Source organism: Neofelis nebulosa, chromosome 5 (genome assembly GCF_028018385.1).
Source record: "Neofelis nebulosa isolate mNeoNeb1 chromosome 5, mNeoNeb1.pri, whole genome shotgun sequence".
NCBI lineage: Eukaryota > Metazoa > Chordata > Mammalia > Carnivora > Felidae > Neofelis > Neofelis nebulosa.
In genome coordinates this window covers 75,972,120-75,993,206 of record NC_080786.1, presented here as the reverse complement: position 1 = coordinate 75,993,206, position 21,087 = coordinate 75,972,120, and the positions used below count along the sequence as shown (strand labels likewise).

At 41.1% G+C, this 21,087-nt stretch overlaps 1 protein-coding gene and 1 long non-coding RNA gene across 2 annotated transcripts in view; one reads left to right on the top strand and one right to left on the bottom strand.

Moving 5' to 3' along the window:
* Nucleotides 1–21,087, top strand: part of LOC131512245 (uncharacterized) — a 37,314-nt gene that overhangs the window by 7,104 nt on the left and 9,123 nt on the right. The window contains exon 2 of the long non-coding RNA XR_009262044.1: nt 5,430–5,540. This is a non-coding gene — a long non-coding RNA (uncharacterized LOC131512245). The remainder of the gene's footprint in view (nt 1–5,429; nt 5,541–21,087) is intronic.
* Nucleotides 13,528–20,700, bottom strand: LOC131512244 (5-hydroxytryptamine receptor 3E-like). Its single transcript, XM_058730658.1, has 8 exons — nt 20,634–20,700; nt 18,519–18,685; nt 15,778–15,887; nt 15,439–15,608; nt 14,954–15,114; nt 14,415–14,619; nt 14,028–14,243; nt 13,528–13,899 (listed from the first exon to the last, which is right to left on the bottom strand). Exons 1-8 carry the CDS (start codon nt 20,698–20,700, stop codon nt 13,670–13,672), a joined length of 1,326 nt encoding a protein of 441 aa, XP_058586641.1. The 3' UTR covers nt 13,528–13,669.

Below are 21,087 nucleotides of genomic sequence, written 5' to 3'. Positions count from 1 at the left end.
CCCCTCCCCCACCTGTTCTCTCTCTCTCTCTCTCTCTCTCTCTCTCTCTCTCTCTCTCTCTCTCTCTCTCTCTCATTGCTGTGTTGTGCACCAACCTATTCTGCAATTATTGTAGACTTACTTAGGTACCTTTTGACAGAGTGTTCCAAAATTGTAAAGAAGGAGCCCAGCCATATCCGCAATGTACTTTGAGCCCAGGACCTGGGCTACTCTGTGACCAGTTTTCTTGAAAACAGCTTGAGCTTTGTGGCTGGGGAGAGAGCCATCTCTCTGAGAGTCAATAAGGTTCCTGAGACAGCATTGCCAAGAGAAAAAACAAGTATGGCTAACGTATCAGCTTGAACATCTGAGTCTTGAATCCTGATGGAGCAGGGATTATAGGAACAGAGGGACACTATACTTGACCTGCTCTTTATCCAGCCTCCCACAAGGGGACATGTGTGCGTGAGGAGGGGCAGAGCTGTGGTATAAAAGAGAGAAAGTAGGTAGGGTGACCAACTGTCCTTGTCATCCAGGACAATGCCAGTTTTAGCACTGAAAGTCCTGCATCCTGGACTCAAGGAAACTCTCAGTCCTTGGCAAACTGGAATGTTTGGTTACCATAGAGGCAGGTCAGTAGGTGCCAAGAATTTTGTTGGTAACTCCCTCCTAAAGAGTCTACCTGGAGAAATAACCAGAGCTTTCCCAATACCTGGACAAGAAGGGGATCCTGAGTCTGAGGGGCCAGAGGATATTAACAACACTGTGGTGCTTACAGGTGGCAGAACTGCAAAACACCAAAGGAAAAAAATTAAAGGCAGCCAGAGAAATATATATTACCTAAAGGGGAACAGGGGCACCTGAGTGGCTCAGTTGGTTCAGCGTCCGACTTCAACTCAGGTCATGATCTCGAAGTTCGTGAGTTTGAGCCCCATATTGGGCTTGCTGCTGTCAGCCTGTTGGAGCAAAGACTGCTTCTGATCCTCAGTCCCCTTCTCTCTGCTCCTCCTCCGCTTGTGCTCTCCCAAAAATGAATAAATATTTTAAAAAAATAAAGGGGAATAAAAATTAGATTGACTTCACTAGAGCAAAAATGCAAGCCAGGGGCGCCTGGGTGGCTCAGTTGGTTGAGCATCCGACTTTTGCTGAGGTCATGATCACACAGTTTGTGAGTTCAAGCCCATTGAGACCCATGTCAGCTCTGGCTGACAGCCCAGAGCCTGGAGCCTGGAGCCTGCTTTGGATTCTTCATCTCCCTCTCTCTCTACCCCTCCCCCTCTTGCACTCTGTCTCTGTCTTTCTCTCTCACAAAAATAAATAAACATTAAAAAATTATTTTAAAAAATGGAAGCTAGAAAATAATAATAGCATAACATCTTTAAAGTGTTAAGAGAAAATATCATCAGCCTAGAATTCTCTTCCCAGAGAAATTATCTTTCAAGAACAAGGGTGAAATACATTTTCTTTTTTTTTTTTTTTTTTAATTTTTTTTTTTTATTTTTGGGACAGAGAGAGACAGAGCATGAACGGGGGAGGGGCAGAGAGAGAGGGAGACACAGAATCGGAAACAGGCTCCAGGCTCCGAGCCATCAGCCCAGAGTCTGACGCGGGGCTCGAACTCACAGACTGCGAGATCGTGACCTGGCTGAAGTCGGACGCTTAACCGACTGCGCCACCCAGGCGCCCCTGAAATACATTTTCAGATCAACAAAAACATGCACTTAATCATCAAAAGTCCTTTATTAATGGAACTTCTAAAGTTCTACTGTCCAGTGCAGTAGCCACTAGCCACATATGGCTATTTAAATTAAAATTATAAAACAAAAAATTCAGCAATGAGTCACACTGCCACATTTCAAGTGCTCCATAATCACATGTGGCTAGTGGCTGGTTTATTAGACAGTGCAGATATTGATTATTTCCAACATTTTGAACCGCATATTGAATAGCACAGTTAAAAGATATACCTCGAAGCAGAAGAAGATTCCAGAACAAAGGTTTGAGATGCACAGTGAAAGATCTAGTAAAAAAACAAAACAAAACAAAACCAAACCCTGTAAAACTGTAAATGTGTGAGTTAATCTCAATAAATATTGGTGATATAAAATAATATTAATGTCTGAATTGGGGAGTTAAGAAAAGAACGTGCTAAATTACTTGTAAATATAAGTCAGAAAGGAGATGATTAGAGTTAAAACATTCTAAGATCTTTCTTATTATTCATGTAAAAACTGGGTCAAAAACTAAAATACAGCAATATCTGTTTACAAATAACACACCTAAAACATAAGGGTTCAGAATAGCTGAAAGTAAAAAGATGGAAAAAGGTGCACAAGGCAAATACTGTTCAAAACAAATCTGTTGGGAACTTTTACTAGAAATTGAAATGGTCACTTTATAATGATAAAGCTTTATTTCACCAGGAAGAGAAAATATTTCAAATTCTGTGCACCTAAAAATGAAACTTCAGAGCATATGAAGTAAAAATTAATGAAACTATGAGAAACAATTGACAAATCCATCATCGTAGGAAGATTTTAAATATATTTCTCTCAGTGTTTGGTAGATCAAAGAAATACATGAATAAGGATACAGAAGACTTGAATATCACAAGTAACCATTTGATTTAATAGATATTTACAGCACACCATTCAATAAGAAGATTATACACATTAGTTCTAGATGCCTGTGGAATGTTTATGAGCATTAACTATACATAAATTAAATCTCAATAGATATCAGGGAATTGGACTCCTGGGTGTCTTGGTCCATTAAAACTCCAACTTCGGCTCAGGTCATGATCTCACGCTTCATGAGTTTGAGCCCCACGACGGGCTCTGTGCTGACAGCTCAGAGCCTGGAGCCTGCTTCAGATTCTTTTTTTTTTTAATTTTTTTTTTTTTCAACGCTTTTTTATTTATTTTTGGGACAGAGAGAGACAGAGCATGAGTGGGGGAGGGGCAGAGAGAGAGGGAGACACAGAATCGGAAGCAGGGTCCAGGCTCCGAGCCATCAGCCCAGAGCCTGACGCGGGGCTCGAACTCACGGACTGCGAGATCGTGACCTGGCTGAAGTCGGACGCTTAACCGACTGCGCCACCCAGGCGCCCCTAAGATTCTATGTCTCCCTCTCTCTGCCCCTACCCTGCCCACATTCTGTCTCTGTCTCTCAAAAATAAAATAAACATTAAAAAAATTTTTTTAATTAAAAAAATCTCAATAGATATTAGGGAATTGGTGTTACACAGACCCTTTCCATGAAAAGTATGGTCCATAGAGCAACAGCAGAATCATGTGAAAGCCTGTTAGAAATGTATAAGCTCAGAGGTGCCTGGCCAGCTCAATCAGTAGAGCATGTGACTCTTGATCTCAGGGTTGTGAGTTTGAGCCCCACGTTGAATGTGGAACCTACTTAGAAAAAAAAAAAAAAGTAAAAGCTCAGGCCCCTCTCCAGACCTCCTGGGTCAGAACCTGCATTTTGACAAGATCCCCAGAGCATTCCATGTGCACATTAAGTTTGACATGCATTGACAAAGCATGTTTTCTAACCACAGTGGAGTTTAGAAATCAATAACATGAAGATAATTAAGAAAACTCCATGCATTTGGAAATTAAAAACACCTCTGAAGATAGTTATACATACAAATATATATCATCTCACATATGATCATATAAATATATATTTGTATATATGATAATGTTTATTTCATTTATAGACTATACTTGTATATTTGTCAACCCTATAGATTGGTTCCCTGGGTCCATAACCCTAAAACAGAAATAATGCCTCAAACTTTGTGTCATAATACTAATTTAATTGTAGATAATATTTTGAGAGCCAGTAATGTGCTTTTCTTCCTTATCTTTCTGAATACATGACATCATCATAGTTGGTTTGAAGCCTGCATCTGCCTGAGAAGAGATTAAGATTTATAACAAAAAGGAAAGAAACAAGCAGGTTTTTTTTTAAAGTTCATTTTATTTATTTTGAGAGAGAGAAAGAGAGAGAACATACAGGTGGGGCAGAGAGAGAGGGGGAGAGAGAATTCCAAGCAGGCTCCGAACTGGCAGTACAGAGCCTGATGTCAGGCTTGAACTCACCAACTAGGAGATCATGACCTGAGCCAGAATCAAGAATCGACATTTAACTGACTGAGCCACCCAGGTGCCCCAAGAAACAGTTTTAAAAACATTTTAGAATGAAAAGTTTAAACATATACAAAACTAGAGAAAGTAGTATAATGAATCCTTGTGTACCCATCACCATGTGACATGATCTCAAATCTTATTCCATCTGTATTTCACCTCTGCCCCCCACCCCCAGCCATTTCTCTCTTTCCCTTTGGATTATTTTTTTTTAAATTTTTTTTACATTTATTTATTTTTGATAGAGAGAGACAGAGCACAAGTGGGGAAGGGGCAGAGAGAGAAGGAGACACAGAATCTGAAGCAGGCTCCAGGCTCCGAGCTGTCAGCCCAGAGCCTGACGTGGGGCTTGAACTCACAAACCGTGAGATCATGACCTGAGCCGAAGTCAGATGCTTAACTGACTGAGCCACCCAGGCGCTCCTCCCTTTGGATTATTTTAAAGCAAATGCTAGACATTTTATCATTTCATCTGTAAATATTCCAGCACTTATCTCTAAAAAAAGGACTGCTTAACAAAAATAGCCATAATGTCACTATTCTACTGAAAAATAACAATAATTTTTTGATATTAAATATCTACTCAGTGCTCAAGTTTCCCTAATTATCTCATAAGGTGCCTTTTCTTTTAATAGTGTATTGTTTCATAGGGCCAAAAGAAAGTTTATATATCGGAATTTATTGAAATGTCTCCCAAATTTCTCTCTTAAAAAAAAAATATTCATGGGGACACCAAGCTGGCTCAGTGGGTAAAGCCTGGGACTCTTGATCTCAGGGTTGTGAGTTCAAGACCCAACTTGGATGTGCAACCTACTTAAAATTTAAAAAAATTAAAAGAAATGTTAAAAAAAAAAGGCATATATGGAGAGAAGACAGCCTGAGTCTTTTTAGGGGTACCTTGGTGGCTTATTTGGTTAAGCATCTGACTCTTGGTTTCAACTAACATGATCTCACAGTTTCATGAGTTCGAGCCCCATATGGGGCTCTGTGCTGGTGGTGCAGGGTGTGCTTTGGATTCTTTTTCTCTCTCTCTGCCCTTCCCTGCCTTGTGCTGTCTCTCTCTCTCTCTCAAAATAAATAAATGAAACTTGAAAAAAAAATATTCACTTTGAAATAATTTTAGATTTATAGAAAAATTGCAAAATAGTATAGAGTTTCCTAATATTCTTCCCCCAATGTTAACAATTTACATGACTGTAGTACAATTATGAAAGCCAGGAACTGGTACAATATTATTAAGTAAGCTACAGAGTTTATTAGAATTTCAACAATTTTGCTCTTCAATATCATTTTTTTCTGTTCTAGGATTCTACCAAGATCCCCCATTGCATTGCATTTGTTTTCACTTCCCCTTAGTCTCCTCCAATCTGTGACAATTCTTCAGTGTGTCCTTGTCTTTCAAGACTTTAACTTTTGGTAAGTACTGGTCAGTTATTTTGTAGAATGTCACTCAATTTAATTTACTTAGCAGCTTTCTAATTACATACCATATAGTTCACTCATCTAATGTGTACATTTCAATGTTTTTAGTATATTTAACAGAGATGTGCAACTATCACCATAATCTAATTTTGGTACACTTTCATCATCCCATAAAGAAATCTTATACCCATCATTAGTAAGTCCCCTTTCCTCCCAACCCAATGCTGTCTCCTCCTCCATCAGCCTAAGTCAGCTCCTTGTCTACTTTGTATGTCTATGGATTCTCTATGGATGTGCCTATTTTGAACATTTTATATAAATGGTGTGACACAATATGGCCTTTTGTGTATTCACTTAGCATTTCACTGTCCTCAAGGTTCATCCATGCTTTGGTATGTATCATTCTTTTTTTATGGCCAAATAATATTACATCACATGTATATACCACATTTTATTTATCCATCATCAGTGGATGGACATTGGCTTGTCTCCTTTTCTTAGCAATTGTGAATAATGCTGCTATGAACATTTCTGTACAGGTCTTTGTGTGGACATATGTTTTTATTTATCTTGGTCACCTACCTTGGAGTAGAATTGTTGGGTCATATGGTAACTCTAGGTTAACATTTTGAGGATCCATCAAACCATTTTCCAAAGAGGCTACACCATTTTACATTCCCATCAACAAAGTATTCAGTTTCAAAGTTTCATAGTCAAAGGTTTTAATTTCTCCATGTCCTCACCAATACTTGTTATTATTATTATGTGTGCTGCTGAAGTGAGCACACCAATACTTGTTATTGTCTTCTTAATTATAGCCATCCTTTTTAGTGTGAAGTAATATGTTATTGTGATTTTGATTTGTATTTTCCTAATGACTAAGACACTGAGCATCTTTTCATGTGTTTATTGGCCACTTATATATCTGTTTTGATGAAATCTTTTATGCACATTCTCTGCTCTATTTAAAAAAATTGATCATCTACCTATTGTTGAATTCTAAGAATTCTTTTTGTATTCTGGATACAAGTCCTTTGTCAGATATATGACCTTCAAATATTTTTCACCCATCTGTGGGGTTTTTTCCCCCACTTTTAAAAAAGATTTTATTTACTTGAAAAGATTTTTTTGATGTTTATTTTAATTTTGAGAGAGAGAGAGCATGAGCAGGGGAGGGGAAGAGAGAGAGACACACACAGAATCTGAAGCAGGCTCCAGGCTCTGAGCTGTCAGCACAGAGCCTGACGCAGGGCTTGAACTCTTGCACCGCGAGATCATGACCTGAGTCCAAGTTGGACGCTTAACCAACTGAGACACCCATGCACCCTTTAAGATTTTATTTTTAAGTAATCTCTTTCCCTGATGTGGGGCTCAAACCCACAACCCTGAGATTGGGTCACATGCTCCACTGACTGAGCCAGCCAGGTACCCCTCCCACTTTTTTTTCTTTTTAAAATTATTTTAGAGAGTGAGGGAGGGTGGGGGTAGAGGGGTAAGAGAGGGGCAGAGGGAGAAAGAGAAAGGATCTTAAGCAGACTCCGGGCTCAAGGAAGAGCCTAATGCAGGGCTCAATACCACGACCCTGGGATCATGACCTGAGCTGAAATCAAGAGTCAGGCATTCAACCCACTGAGTACCCGGTTGCCCTGCCTCTCCCACTTTCTTGATGGTTTCTTTAAGCACAAAAGTTTTAAATTCTGATGAAGTCCAATTTATCTACCTTTTATCATTTGTGCTTTTATTATTGTATCTAAGAAACCATTAACCAACCCAAGATCATGAAGATTTACTCCTATGTTTTTTTCTAAGAGTTTTAGCTTTTATATCGAGGTGTGTGATCTACTTGAAGTTAATTTTTGCATATGGTGTGATTTGGGGATCCAAAGGCATTATTTTGCATATTGAAATCTAGTTATCATACTGCCATTTGCTGGGAAAAGTTAGTCTTTTTCCATATTGAATTTCCAAAATGAATTAATCATAAATGTTTATGAACTCTCAATTCTATATCATTGATCTATATGATCTATTTTGTCAGCAAAACAGTATCTTGATTACTGTGGCTTGTAATAAGTTTTGAAATCAGGAAGTGTAGGACTACCAACTGTGCTCTCTTCCATGATTGAGTTATTCTTTAAGTGTATATTTTTTAATTAATTTATTTATTTTTGAGAAGGAGAGAGAGAGAGAGAGAGAGAGAGAGAGAGAGAGAGAAAGAAACAGCAAGGGAGGGGCAGAGAGTGGGGGACAGAGGGTCTGAAGCAGGCTCTGTGATGACAGCCGAGAGCCCGGTTCGGGGCTCAAACTCACAAACTGTGAGATTATGACCTGAGCTGAAGTCAGACGTTTCACCGACTGAGCCACTTGGGCTCCCCTATTTTGGTGATTCTGAGTCTCTTGCATATCCATATGAATTTTAGAATCAGCTAGTCAATTTCTGCAAAAAAAGGCAGCTAGGACTTTGATAGGGACTGTGTTGAATCTATAGGTTAATTTGGTAAATATTGCCATCTTCACAATATTAAGTTTTCCAAATGTAGAACATGATATGTGTTTCCATTTATTTACATCTTCTTTAATTTTTTTCAGCAGTATTTTGTAGTTTCCAGTATACAAGTCTTGTACTTCTTTTGTTAAGTTTATTCCTAAATGTCTTATATTTTATGATTCCTAATTTTAATTTCAGGTTGTTTATTGTAAATATATATAAATTAATGCTTCTTGTATATTGATTTTGCATCCTCTAATCTTGCTGAACTCGTTTACAGTTATATCTCATTTTATTGCACTTTATCACACTTCACAGATATTTTGTTTTTACAAATTGAAGGTTTGTAAAAGGCCCCGAATAGCCAAAGTAATTTTGAAGAAGAAGACCAAAGCAGGAGGCATCACAATCCCAGACTTTAGCCTCTACTACAAAGCTGTAATCATCAAGACAGCATGGTATTGGCACAAAAACAGACACATAGACCAATGGAATAGAATAGAAACCCCAGAACTAGACCCACAAACGTATGGCCAACTAATCTTTGACAAAGTAGGAAAGAATATCCAATGGAAAAAAGATAGTCTCTTTAACAAATGATGCTGGGAGAACTGGACAGCAACATGCAGAAGATTGAAACTAGACCACTTTCTCACACCATTCACAAAGATAAACTCAAAATGGATAAAGGGCCTGAATGTGAGACAGGAAACCATCAATACCCTAGAGGAGAAAGCAGGAAAAGACCTCTCTGACCTCAGCCGTAGCAATTTCTTACTTGACACATCCCCAAAGGTAAGGGAATTAAAAGCAAAAATGAACTACTGGGACCTTATGAAGATAAAAAGCTTCTGCACAGCAAAGGAAACAACCAACAAAACTAAAAGGCAACCAATGGAATGGGAAAAGATATTTGCAAATGACATATCGGACAAAGGGCTAGTATCTAAAATCTATGAAGAGCTCACCAAACTCCCCACCCGAAAAACAAATAACCCAGTGAAGAAATGGGCAGAAAACATGAATAGACACTTCTCTAAAGAAGACATCCGGATGGCCAACAGGCACATGAAAAGATGCTCAACGTCGCTCCTCATCAGGGAAATACAAATCAAAACCACACTCAGATATCACCTCACGCCAGTCAGAGTGGCCAAAATGAACAAATCAGGAGACATAGATGCTGGAGAGGATGTGGAGAAACGGGAACCCTCTTGCACTGTTGGTGGGAATGCAAATTGGTGCAGCCACTCTGGAAAACAGTGTGGGGGTTCCTCAAAAAATTAAAAATAGACTTACCCTATGACCCAGCAATAGCACTGCTAGGAATTTACCCAAGGGATACAGGAGTGCTGATGCATAAGGGCACTTGTACCTCAATGTTTATAGCAGCACTCTCAACAATAGCCAAATTATGGAAAGAGCCTAAATGTCCATCAACTGATGAATGGATAAAGAAATTGTGGTTTATATACACAATGGAGCACTACGTGGCAATGAGAAAGAATGAAATATGGCCCTTTGTAGCAACATGGATGGAACTGGAGAGTGTGATGCTACGTGAAATAAGCCATACAGAGAAAGACAGATACCATATGTGTTCACTCTTATGTGGATCCCGAGAAACTTAACAGAAACCCATGGGGGAGGGGAAGGAAAAAAAAAAGGAGGTTAGAGTGGGAGAGAGCCAAAGCATAAGAGACTCTTAAAAACTGAGAACAGGGGCGCCTGGGTGGCGCAGTCGGTTAAGCGTCCGACTTCAGCCAGGTCACGATCTCGCGGTCTGTGAGTTCGAGCCCCGCGTCAGGCTCTGGGCTGATGGCTCGGACCCTGGAGCCTGTTTCCGATTCTGTGTCTCCCTCTCTCTCTGCCCCTCCCCCGTTCATGCTCTGTCTCTCTCTGTCCCAAAAATAAATAAAAAACGTTGAAAAAAAAATTAAAAAAAAAAAACTGAGAACAAACTGAGGGTTGATGGGGGGTGGGAGGGAGGGGAGGGTGGGTGATGGGTATTGAGGAGGGCACCTGTTGGGATGAGCACTGGGTGTTGTATGGAAACCAATTTGACAATAAACTTCATATATTGAAAAAAAAAATTGAAGGTTTGTGGCAGCCCTGCATCAAGCAAGTCTATCAACACTATTTTCTTTTTTTTATTAAAAAATTATTTTAATGTTTATTTATTTTTTGAGAGAGAGAGGGAGACTGCAAGTGGGGAGGGGCAGAGAGAGAGGGAGGGACAGAATCAGAAGCAGGCTCCAGGCTCTGAGCTGTCAGCACAGAGCCTATGCAGGGCTCAAACCCACAGACCATGAGATCATGACCTGAGCTGAATTTGGACACTCAACCAACTGAGCCACCCAGGCACCCCAAATCAACACGATTTTCAAACAGCATTTGCTCATTTCATGGCTCTGTGTCACATTTTGGTAATTCTCTCAATATTTCAAGCTTTTTTATTATATTTTTTATGGTGATCTGTGATTAGTGATCTTTGATGTTGATGTTATAATTAGTGATCTTTGATGTTGTGGGTGCCACAAACTGTGCCCATATAAGATTGCAAACTTAATAAATGTGTGTGTTCCACCAACTGGCTATTCCCCCATCTTTCTCCCTTTCCTCAGTCTTCCCTATTATGTCAGACACGACAATATTGAAATTAGGCCAGTTAATAACCCTACAATGGCTTCTAAGTGTTCAAGTGAAAGGAAGAGTCACACGTCTCTCACTTTAGACCAAAAGCTAGAAATGATTCAGCTTAGTGAGGAAGGCATGTCAATAGCTGAGACTTGCCAAAATCTGGGCCTTTTGCACCAGTTGTTCAAATTGTGAATGCAAAGGAAAAGTGCTTAAAGGAAATTAAAAGTGCTACTCCAGTGAATACATGAATGATAAGAAAGTAAAACAGCCTTATTGCTGATATGGAGCAAGTTTAGTGGTCTGGATAGAAGATCAAATCAGCCACAGCATTCCTTTAAGCCAAAGCCTAATCCAGAGCAAGCCCCTAACTCTCCTCAATTCTATGCAGCCTGAGAGAGGTGAGGAGGCTGCAGCAGAAACGCGTGAGGCTGGCAGAGGTTGCTTCATGAGGTTTAAGGAAAGAAGACGTCTCCATAACATAAACATATAAGGAGAAGCAGCAAGTACTGATGTAAAAGCTGCAGTAAGTTATCCAGAAGATCTAGCTAAGATAATTAATGAAGGTGACTACACTAAACAGCATGTTCTCAAGGTAGAGGAAACAACATCATATTGGAAGAAGATACTATCTAGGACTCTCATGGCTAGAGAGGAAAAGTCAATGCCTGGCTTCAAAGAATAGACTGACTCTCTTATTAGAGGCTAATGTAGCTGGTGACTTTAAGTTGAGGCCAATGCTCATTTACCATTCCAAAAATCCTAGGGCTTTTAAGAATTATGCTAAATTTACTGTACTTGTGCTCTGTAAATGGAAAAACAAAGCCTGGATGACAGCACATCTATTTATCTATTATGGTTTACTGAATGTTTTAAGCCCACCCTTGAGACCTACTGCTCAGAAAACAATATTTCTTTCAAAATGTTACTGCTCATTGATAATACATGTGGTCATCCAAGAGTTCTAATGAGATTGATATTGTATTCTTGCCTGGTAACACAACATCCATTCTTCAGCCCATGGATCAAAGACTAACTTTGACTTTCAAGCCATATTATTTAAGAGATACATCTCATAAAGCTGTAGCTGCTATGGAAATGATTGCTCTGATGGATCTGGGCAAAGTAAATAGAAAAACTTCTGGAAAGAATTCACCATTCTAGATGCCATTAAGAATATTTGTGATTCATGGGAAGAGGTCAAAATACATTACTTCCTAACAACAGTTTGAAAGAGGTTGATTCCAACACTTACGGTTGACATTGTGGGGTTCAAGACTTCAGTGGAGGAAGTAACTGCAGGTGTAGTGGAAATAGCAAGAGAACTAGAATTAGAAGTGGAGCCTGAAGATGGGACTAAATTGCTGTGATCTCATGATATAACCAACTGATGAGGAGTTGCTTCTTACTAATGAGCAGAGAAAGTGTTTTCTTGAAATGGAATCTACTGCTGGTGAAGATGCTGTGAAGATTGTGGAGATGACAACAAAGAATTTAGAATATTACATAAACTCAGGATTTGAGAGGACTGACTCCAATTTTGAAAGAAGTTCCACTGGGGGCTAAATGCTATCAAACAGTACCGTGTGCTACCGAGAAATTGTTGTGAAAGGAAGAGTCAATTGATGTGGCAAACTTCATTATTGTCTTTAAGAAATTGCCGCATCCATCACAGCCTTCAGCAACCACCACCCCGAGCGGTCAGCAGCCCTCAACTTGGAGGCAAGACCCTCCAGAGCCAAAAGATTACAACTTGCTGAAAGCTGAGGATGGTTAGCATTTTTTAGTAATAAAGTATTTTTATTTTTTAAACGTTTATTTATCTGTTTTGAAAGAGAGAGAGAGAGAGTGCGAGTGAGGGGAGGGGCAGAGAGGGAGGGAGAGAGAGAAATCCCAAGCAGGCTCCGGGCTGTCAGCACAGAACCTGATGCAGAGCTTGAACCCACTAACCATGAGATCGTGACCTGAGCCAAAATCGAGTCGAATGCTCAACTGGCTGAACCACCCAGGTGCACCAGCAATAAAGTATTTTTAAATTAAAGTATGTACATGTTTTTTAGATATAATGCTGTTCCACACTCAATAGACTACAATATAGTGTAAACATAACTTTTATATCTACTGGGAAACCAAAAAATTCATTGACTCATTTTATTGTGACATTTGCTTCATTGTGGTGGTCTGGAACCTAACCTGCAATATCTCTGCAGAGCTCCTGTACAATAACGAAAAGGATGAATAAAAGAGTCTAAAAGTAAGACATATGTCTTTAAAAATGTCCAAGAGGGGCGCCTGGGTGGCGCAGTTGGTTAAGCGTCCGACTTCAGCCAGGTCACGATCTCGCGGTCCGTGAGTTCGAGCCCCGCGTCGGGCTCTGGGCTGATGGCTCGGAGCCTGGAGCCTGTTTCCGATTCTGTGTCTCCCTCTCTCTCTGACCCTCCCCCATTCATGCTCTGTCTCTCTCTGTCCCCAAAAAAAAATAAATAAAAAACGTTGATAAAAATGTCCAAGAAAATTAAAACTTTCCAGACAGGACAACTGTCACGTTGGACTTGAAGGTACGAGGATCGTCTGTTGTGAGATCAAAATGCTGTCACAGGCAGAGGGATGCACAGGTGATATTTTGAAACTATCAGTTATGAATAGTTAAGTTTCTACCTCAAAACATGACAAAGAACCAGAGGTCTCTGAAGAATGATTTATTGGGACAAGTAAGGAAGCAGAGGAGGTGGGACTGCTATGCAGAAGACATAAGGGGATCGTAGAACTTCATGAGAGGACTAAGGGGAGCCAACAGAATACAGATACAAGAGGAAAATGTCTAGAGTTGGGCTGAGACTGATCAGTGGGGCTGGATTGAGATGCATGGAATGTAGCAGGGAATGGGTCATCTTTGGGCTGTGATAGTCGATACTCAACAAGGAGCAAAGACCTGGCTGGTCTCCGGAAGCCAGAAGCAGCTCTGGGTGGGATCTGCAGGAGCAAATAGATATCATGCCTAGGTGTTCCAGAGGACGATGACTGTGACCACGGAGGTGGTCATGAAGAGCAGGTAGAGGCGGAAGAGCAGGGTGTCCATCATGTGGCTGAACTGCACCCACAGATCGGCCAAGTGCTGCTTCTGAGTCTCATCTTCCTGCTGGGCCTTTGTTGACCCAGGACACCCATTTAACTCTGTCTCTCTGGGACCTGGCATCTTCCCCACTAACTCCACTGGCTCCTTCACACCTGTGGAGAGATAGAGACTCAGCATAGGCCATGAAGTTCACCTGGGGTGGAAGGAATAGGGAAGGAGATAGGAGCAGATAAATGGCTATGTGGGAAGAGGAAATGTGGGCAGTGCTGAATCTCCTTACCAGGCAGGTGGGCAGCGGGGAGGCCCATGGCTTTATTTCTCTTCTGGAGTGCAGTGGGGCAGCACTTTGTTGGGCTGGTGCAGTAGAGGATCAGAGAATGGAGCCACTGAGGCATGGGTGGGGGCTGGCTGGTAGCCAGGTGCAGCAAGTAGGTGATGAAAATGGTCTCCAGCAGGCTGACCACCATCAGGGACAGACACAGGGCAAAGTAGACACCTGCAGGGAAGGTAGGCCTACATGTGGGTTAGAGGCACCACCTAGGACTTCTCTCTTCCAATCCCACCCTGGCAGGCTTAGGGCCTCATTTTCCCAGTATATCTCTCTCCCTTGAGCTAGTTCAGTCAATCCTCCCCACCCTTATTTTCCGTAAGGCTGGAGATGCCATACTGATGAGGGGGGTGCCATTGGTGGGTAGTAACTCATTCATCATGAGCAGGAAGACATTGTAGCCCAGCAGAAGGGTTATCTTGAATGGGGCACGATTTCCACTTTCTGCTGGCAGGTAGAAGCTGAGGGCATCGATGGCAACCAGAAAGCCACTGGGCACCAGAAGGTTTATGATGTAGAGTCTGGGCCTGCGCCTGATGGCCACCTTGGGGGAGGAAAGAAAGGGAAGTGGATAAGGGATTTGGAAGCTGCCAGGAATAGTAGTGATTGTTTATGTCTCTGCCTTCCTTTTTGGTCTGAGATCTATAGCTGTGTAGAATGCAGCTTCCTAAATAAGTATAGAGACTGCCAGTGACAAGTTAGGCCAGAGCAGTGAGCTTTAGGAAAAAGAATGTGGCTGGGCAGCCAAGAGGAAAGGTTTGAGTCTGGCAGAAGTAAAACTGAGAAACCCTGAAACTTGAGAAATATCCATTTGGTGGAGATTCTAGGTAAGGGTAGAAGCAAGAAAGAAAGGAAAAATCAGGAACCTCTGAACTCACGTAGAACATGATCTGATCGTATAGGCTGGTGCCCAGGGACATCTTTGGGGTGGCCTTGTTGATGCCTAGGAGCTCCCACTCTCCATGGGTTTGAACGATATCCCGGGATGTGTCTGCTATTTCCCACACTTCTTTCTCCATGCCCAGCAACATATTCTCCACTGAAAGGGAGATCCAGATCATTTCCCAAGGATACGGTTTCCTGTTGATTCAACTACATTCTCTTTTTTCATCTGCATTCAACATGTATTTTTGAGTACCTACTATTATGGCAGAAAGTTTGCAAGAGCTAGGAATGGTAATCAACAAGACAGGCTTGGATTTTCCCTTTATGGAAAATATTTAAACATCCATAAGAGCCCTAATTTTTGCTCTGCCCATACACCTTAGTCACCATTTATTCATAATTTCTTTATATTTTATTTTCTGTTGTTTAATCGGTTGCTCTCATTCACCCACATCCCTGAGCCCCCACAGCAACTCACCTGTGTAAAGGAATGAACTAAAGGTGAGGGTGCAGTTCTGCTGGTCAAAAGGGAAGTAGAAGATGTCCAGGTTACAGATGCTGGTGACCTTCATGGGTTTCTTATATCTGATGCGACCTTCATTACTCACATATGCTGTGAGGCCTTTTGGGGTCTTATCCACATTCATGCTGTAAGAGAGATGAAGTGGGATGCAGGTGCTTTGTTTTTCTTTTTACCTTTCTGGTTATTTCTCATCCATCTAATATCACTTTTAGTGTCTCCAATGGCAGATTGTAAATTCTACTGATTCCAGAAAATGGGGCTTCCCTCTGGCTATTCCCAGCCCTTAATACGTACAACTCAACGATGAAAATGTCCGGGAGCCATAGGTTCTTGGTTGCCACACTTATCTTCGTGATGCCCTCACACTCCTCTGGGTTCCATCTGATAAATGGGTTATCCCAGACCTAGAGCCCAGGTGGAGGAGAGGTGAGAGAGCCTGATAGAAATTAAGGCTATTTTTTTCTGTCCTTTGATTTTTCTTAAAAAAAAGTTATGAAATATTTCAAGCACATAAAAAAGTATATAAAATAATAAACAGGTTTCTATCACTCAACTTTGTGGAGTCAATATTTTGATAAATTTACTTTGGCTTTTTTTTTTTTAAGAAATAAGAATTACAAATAGACTTGAAGCTCTCTGTGTTCATTTCTTCATAAACTTTGATTCCTCTCTTTTTCCATTTCTGTGAGAAATTACTGGTGATTAGATAAACACTATTTTTTCTTCAGTAGGAATGAGATTTAGAGCTGAAAGATCAGTAACTTAGCCTCTCTGAGCTAGAATTTCCTTAGTGTAAAATAAGGGGATTAGTAGGTATCAAATGAAATAAAGCATATCAGTGAATTTTGAAACTGTAATGTTCATAGGTATTATGTATTAGTATCTAGCATGCCTTCAACTGTCTCCCAGACCCCTTTCACCAGTCTTTATTGCAAGGAGACCTTGGACAAGCTCTTGGGTTCTTTGAAGCAAGAGACTTCATGGTCTTCCTTTTGTTGGCAGGTGCCAGGCACCACCCTCTCTTGTCTTTGGGATGACCTTTCCAAACCCTCTTTTCCAAGTCTGGAAACCTTCTTTGGGAACCGTTTTCAAGGATTGTCCAATTCTGGGTGGGCTTGTCTAGTCTCAGGGTACTTTCAACAGCAACTGCAGTTTGTAGAACCACAGCCAGAACGGAAGGGAGGCTCTATGCACATTAAATAAAACTTTGTACTAGATCAGTGCTTCTCAAGTCTTGCTTTGCATATAAAATACCTGGGGATCATATTGAACTATATAGATTCTGATTCAATAGGTGGTGTGACTAACTTATCCTGATTTGCCCAGCATTTTGCTGGTTTTAGCATTGAAAATTCCATGTCCTGAGAATTCCTCAGTCTTGGGTATGCTGGGATGGTTGGTTACACTGGGTGGGACCCAAGATTATGTGCATTTCTAGGTTTCCAGGTGGTGCAATCAACTGGTGCTGCCCATCTGGGAACTGCACTTTGAGAGCAAGATTAGGTGATTATTAGTATTATTCCCCTCCTCTCTCCTTCTCTTTAACCAAGCTTTTCAAATTGGAAACTTAATTCATTTACTTTCATTTTTTCCCCTCTTGTTTTCTTATTAATACACTTAAGATACAAAATTTCCACTGAGTTATACTTTGGCTATATTCATAGATTTTCATGTGTAGGCTCTTTGTTTCTAATTATTTTGCAATTTCTATTTAATTGTTTTATTTTTACTTTAGCCCAAAGTATTTGGAAGCTTAATTTTTGGGGGAAGTTTAATTTTAAATTCCCAAGAAATAAGGCTTTCTGGGGGGAGGGCTGTCTTTTCCCACTTAGTTTCATTTTCTTGTATCGTGATCAGATTGTGGGCTAGATAATTTCTGCTCTTTTGAGTTTGTTGAGATCTTCGTCAGTGTGGGAAAATATTGCATTTGTATCAGAAAAGATTATGCATTTTCGTTGGTACAAAGTTTGATGTTTATTAAATCAAGTTTCCTAATTATGCTGTTAAAAATCACAATGTTTTTTATTCTTTTTCTACTTGATTTTTGAAACCAGTATATTGAAGCCTCTCACCATGATTGTAGATTTTTCCATTTCTTCCTCATGTGTTTCAAAGATATGTTGTTAGGTACGTAAAGGTCATAATTATATCTTTGTTTAAAATCCTTTCTGAATGTAAATGAAGGGAGAGAATAAACGGTATTAGCCATACCATTTCCAGCCACAGGAATGATGACAAGAGCTGTAGATGTTCATCCTGCCAAAAAAATTTCCTGTTTCTAGTATGATGTGGATAAGAAGTCTGTCCATCCCTCCCACTCCCCATTTTTTTTTAAGTTTATTTATTTTGGAGATAGAAAAAGAGTGAGTGCCTGTGAGCAGCGGGGGGGGGGGGGGGGGACGGGGAAGGACAGAGAGGATTCCAAGAAGGCTCTGCACTGATAGTACAGAACCAGACACCAGCCTTGAACCCACAAACCGTGAGATCATGACCTGAGCCAAAATCCAAAGTCCGCAGCCTAACCAACTGAGCCACCCAGGTGCCCCTCCTACTCCTCATTTTTGTTTACCAACTCCCAATGTATGTAAAAGTGGTGCCGTGATCAAGGTCAACATGTAGGTCAAGGACAAAAGCTTAATTGAAACAGCTTAATTGAAAAGCTTAATTCTCCCACGTGTGGGAGAATTCACAACAGGGCTGGATTAGAGTAGTGCTTCTCAATCCTGGCTGTATCTTAGAATCACTTGAGGAGCTTAAAACTACTGGAGTCTAGGTTCCATCCAATCAGAATCTCTGGGAGTGGAGACTGAACAGTGGTATATGGCCAGGGTAGAGAATCACTGGGTGAGAAAGAAAAGAAATTCTCTTCTATGTGCTGTTGTACCACATCCTGTTAAACCAGACAGAGCTTCTTTGAGATCTCCACTGGGCAAATGACATTTAGCAGTGATGGAGGAAGGTGCAATGTGGACAAGGGCTTTTGGGGTTCCCTTGCCAGGTTGGGAAAAAATTAAGGGCTAGGGGTCAGCACTCACCACATCTAGGATGGCAGACATAGTAAAGGAGATGTTGACTAGGGTGGGGATGCTGAAGTTGGTGACTGGACGAAAGGCCTTCCGCTCAAACACTGAATCCAGAACAGTGGGATACCCTCCATGCTGGCCGAACCCTGAGCAGTTGATGATGAAAGTACTGCCCCTTCCTGTAGAGGACATAGAATGTGTGAGGAGAGGGAGAGAACTCTCCTGTTGCCTATGTGAGAGGGCCCTATGATAGGATCTTGGGGGTAGTCTGTGATAATAACGATAGCTAACATTTATTGAGCATTGATTATGTGCCAGGTATACTCTAAGCCCTTCAGAGGAAGTCCGTCACTTAATCCTTCCAAGCCCCTATCAAGGAGAAATTATTTTTGTCCTTATGTAATAAATGAGTCAACTGAGATCCAGTAAGAGGAATTAAATCCTTGAGGTCAAATATATAAGAGGCAAAAACTGGACTTGCTCTGAACCCTGGTTTGTTTGATGCTGCTGTAGTATATTCCCCCAATGATGAGATGGAGACTGGGGAAGGAGGATCACCAAGAGGATCACCAGATGCTGGGTGCCTCCCTCCAAGGCCAGGGAGGATGGGTTGGGCTGGAAGGCAAATGATGGAAGCTAATGTGGTAAGCTGAGTTAGGGCTCTGGCTGCCCTTTTAATGTTTCTGTTTCCATGCAAAGCATGCCCAAATCTATATGCAAACTGCCCCTGGGACAGTGATAGCCATCAGATAGGATTCCATTCCCAGGGCCCCAAAGAGAACACACCGATTTCACCTTCACTGCCCCAAACTTCCTTCTCCCTATTTTGCTGCTCAACCCTCTATCACTTTTCCAGTTTGAGGATTTTGAAGTGTTGCCTTCCCCTTTTTTCTACCCTCTCTAATTGTAGCAATTTGTTAGAGGAACAACAGCCTGGAATGAGAGAGATTGTTGAATGCTAAGGACATCAAGCCTTATCCATTCCCAAAGTCACAGTGCTGTCCAGACAAATCCTTGGATCATTCTATGAACAATGAATATTCATTTGTTGATCATGACCAGTGAGTGGCCAGAGGAGCATCTCTAGTGTTCTCTACTGAGTAGTTAGTACAATTTGTTCCCCTTCCTTATACTGGCCTTTAAAGCTGCCTCTGGTTAAGCCCTACCTATGCTCTCTTGTCCAGAAGTTATATGACAACCTAAGGGGGAGAGACGACATTTATTGATACCTATCATATGCCAGGCAGGCACTATGCTACTAACTTTCTCTCATTGAATCCTCACAACTCTGCAAGGCATGTCCTATTTTACAGATGAGGAAACTGGAGCTCAGAGAAGTCAAGCAATTTGCCCAAGGTTGCATAAGGTGCAAAGTGAGGGACCAAGATTCAAACCCAGGTCTGTCTCCAAATCCCATGTTCTTTCCACTATACCATACTAACTTCCTGAAAGAGAAGCATACTCTACTTGCACTCTCCATTTGCTACCCTCTGGCATCTTACCTAACCTAAAGCACTTGGATCCTGAAGGTGGATGGGGAAGTTATGGCTAAAAGTGAGCACTTTGCTACAATGGAGTGGGTTTCATAGCTGCAGAGAAAAAGAATTATACCTGTGTGTAGAAAGATGGATAGACATTCAGTCTAAATAGAAGAGAAGACAATTAGGGATGGGTCCTGGGAAGAAAAATAGTTCCTGTATGATACATCACTGGAAGGATATTTTTTTTTAGTTTATTTTTGAGAGAGAGAGAAGAGGGAGAGAGAGGGGAAGGGGGGGGGCAGAAGATGGCAGAGAAAGAGGCAGAGAGAGAGGGAGAGAGAGAATTGCAAGCAGGCTCTGCACGGACAGCACAAGGCCCAATGCGGGGCTCGAACTCATGAACTTTGAGATCATGACCTGAGCCAAAATCAAGAGTCATTAACTGACTGAGCCACCCAGGTGCCCCTGGAAGGATATTTTCTGTCTTCCAGAGAAGGAAAGTCTATTCAGGCATTATTATAACAAAGTTATGAAATAACAATACCCATTTTAGATCATCTCTGGGAGTTGGAAATTTGAAAGAAGTTTCTAGGTGTTCAACTAGAGAGAGTCTCTGCCTCTTTCCCTGTTGTTGCCCCTTTCTTACCTTGAAGTAGAAGACCGAGAGCAAGGAATAAGAGGACTCTCTCTTTGTGGAACCAGCTTCCTTCCATCTTCTTTGTCTAAATTCTTCTCCAGAAGTGTACCAGCACCGAGGAATCCCTAGATTAAAGGAGCACAGGCCACACCTAGAGTCTGATTTTGAATACTGACGGCATTAGTTGACCACTGACATTTGTTACCTTCCTGGAAAGAGAGTTCTGGTTGTCTTGTTCTTGCCCATGCTGGAGGTTCCATTTGCTCTTAAGACTTTCTCATATATTTCACTACAATGTGTATGGTTGTGGAGTAGTTGATATGTATTACATTAAGACCTTTGTGTGATCTCTCAGTCTGAAGAGTCATCTCTTCAATTCTGGAAAATTCTCAGCCATTTAAAAATATTATAGTCTACCTTTTCTCTTATTAGACTTATGTTGGATTGTTTCCTTTTTTAACCT

Excerpts from the sequence above, each read along its gene's own strand:
- LOC131512244 (XM_058730658.1), bottom strand. The coding sequence starts at position 20,700 with ATGGAAGGAAGCTGGTTCCACAAAGAGAGAGTCCTCTTATTCCTTGCT. Across the intron at positions 14,620-14,953 it reads ACGATCAGATCATGTTCTAC|GTGGCCATCAGGCGCAGGCC; the intron begins GTGAGTTCAGAG and ends TCCTCCCCCAAG. Across the intron at positions 13,900-14,027 it reads CCCCGCTGCCCACCTGCCTG|GTGTGAAGGAGCCAGTGGAG; the intron begins GTAAGGAGATTC and ends ATCTCTCCACAG.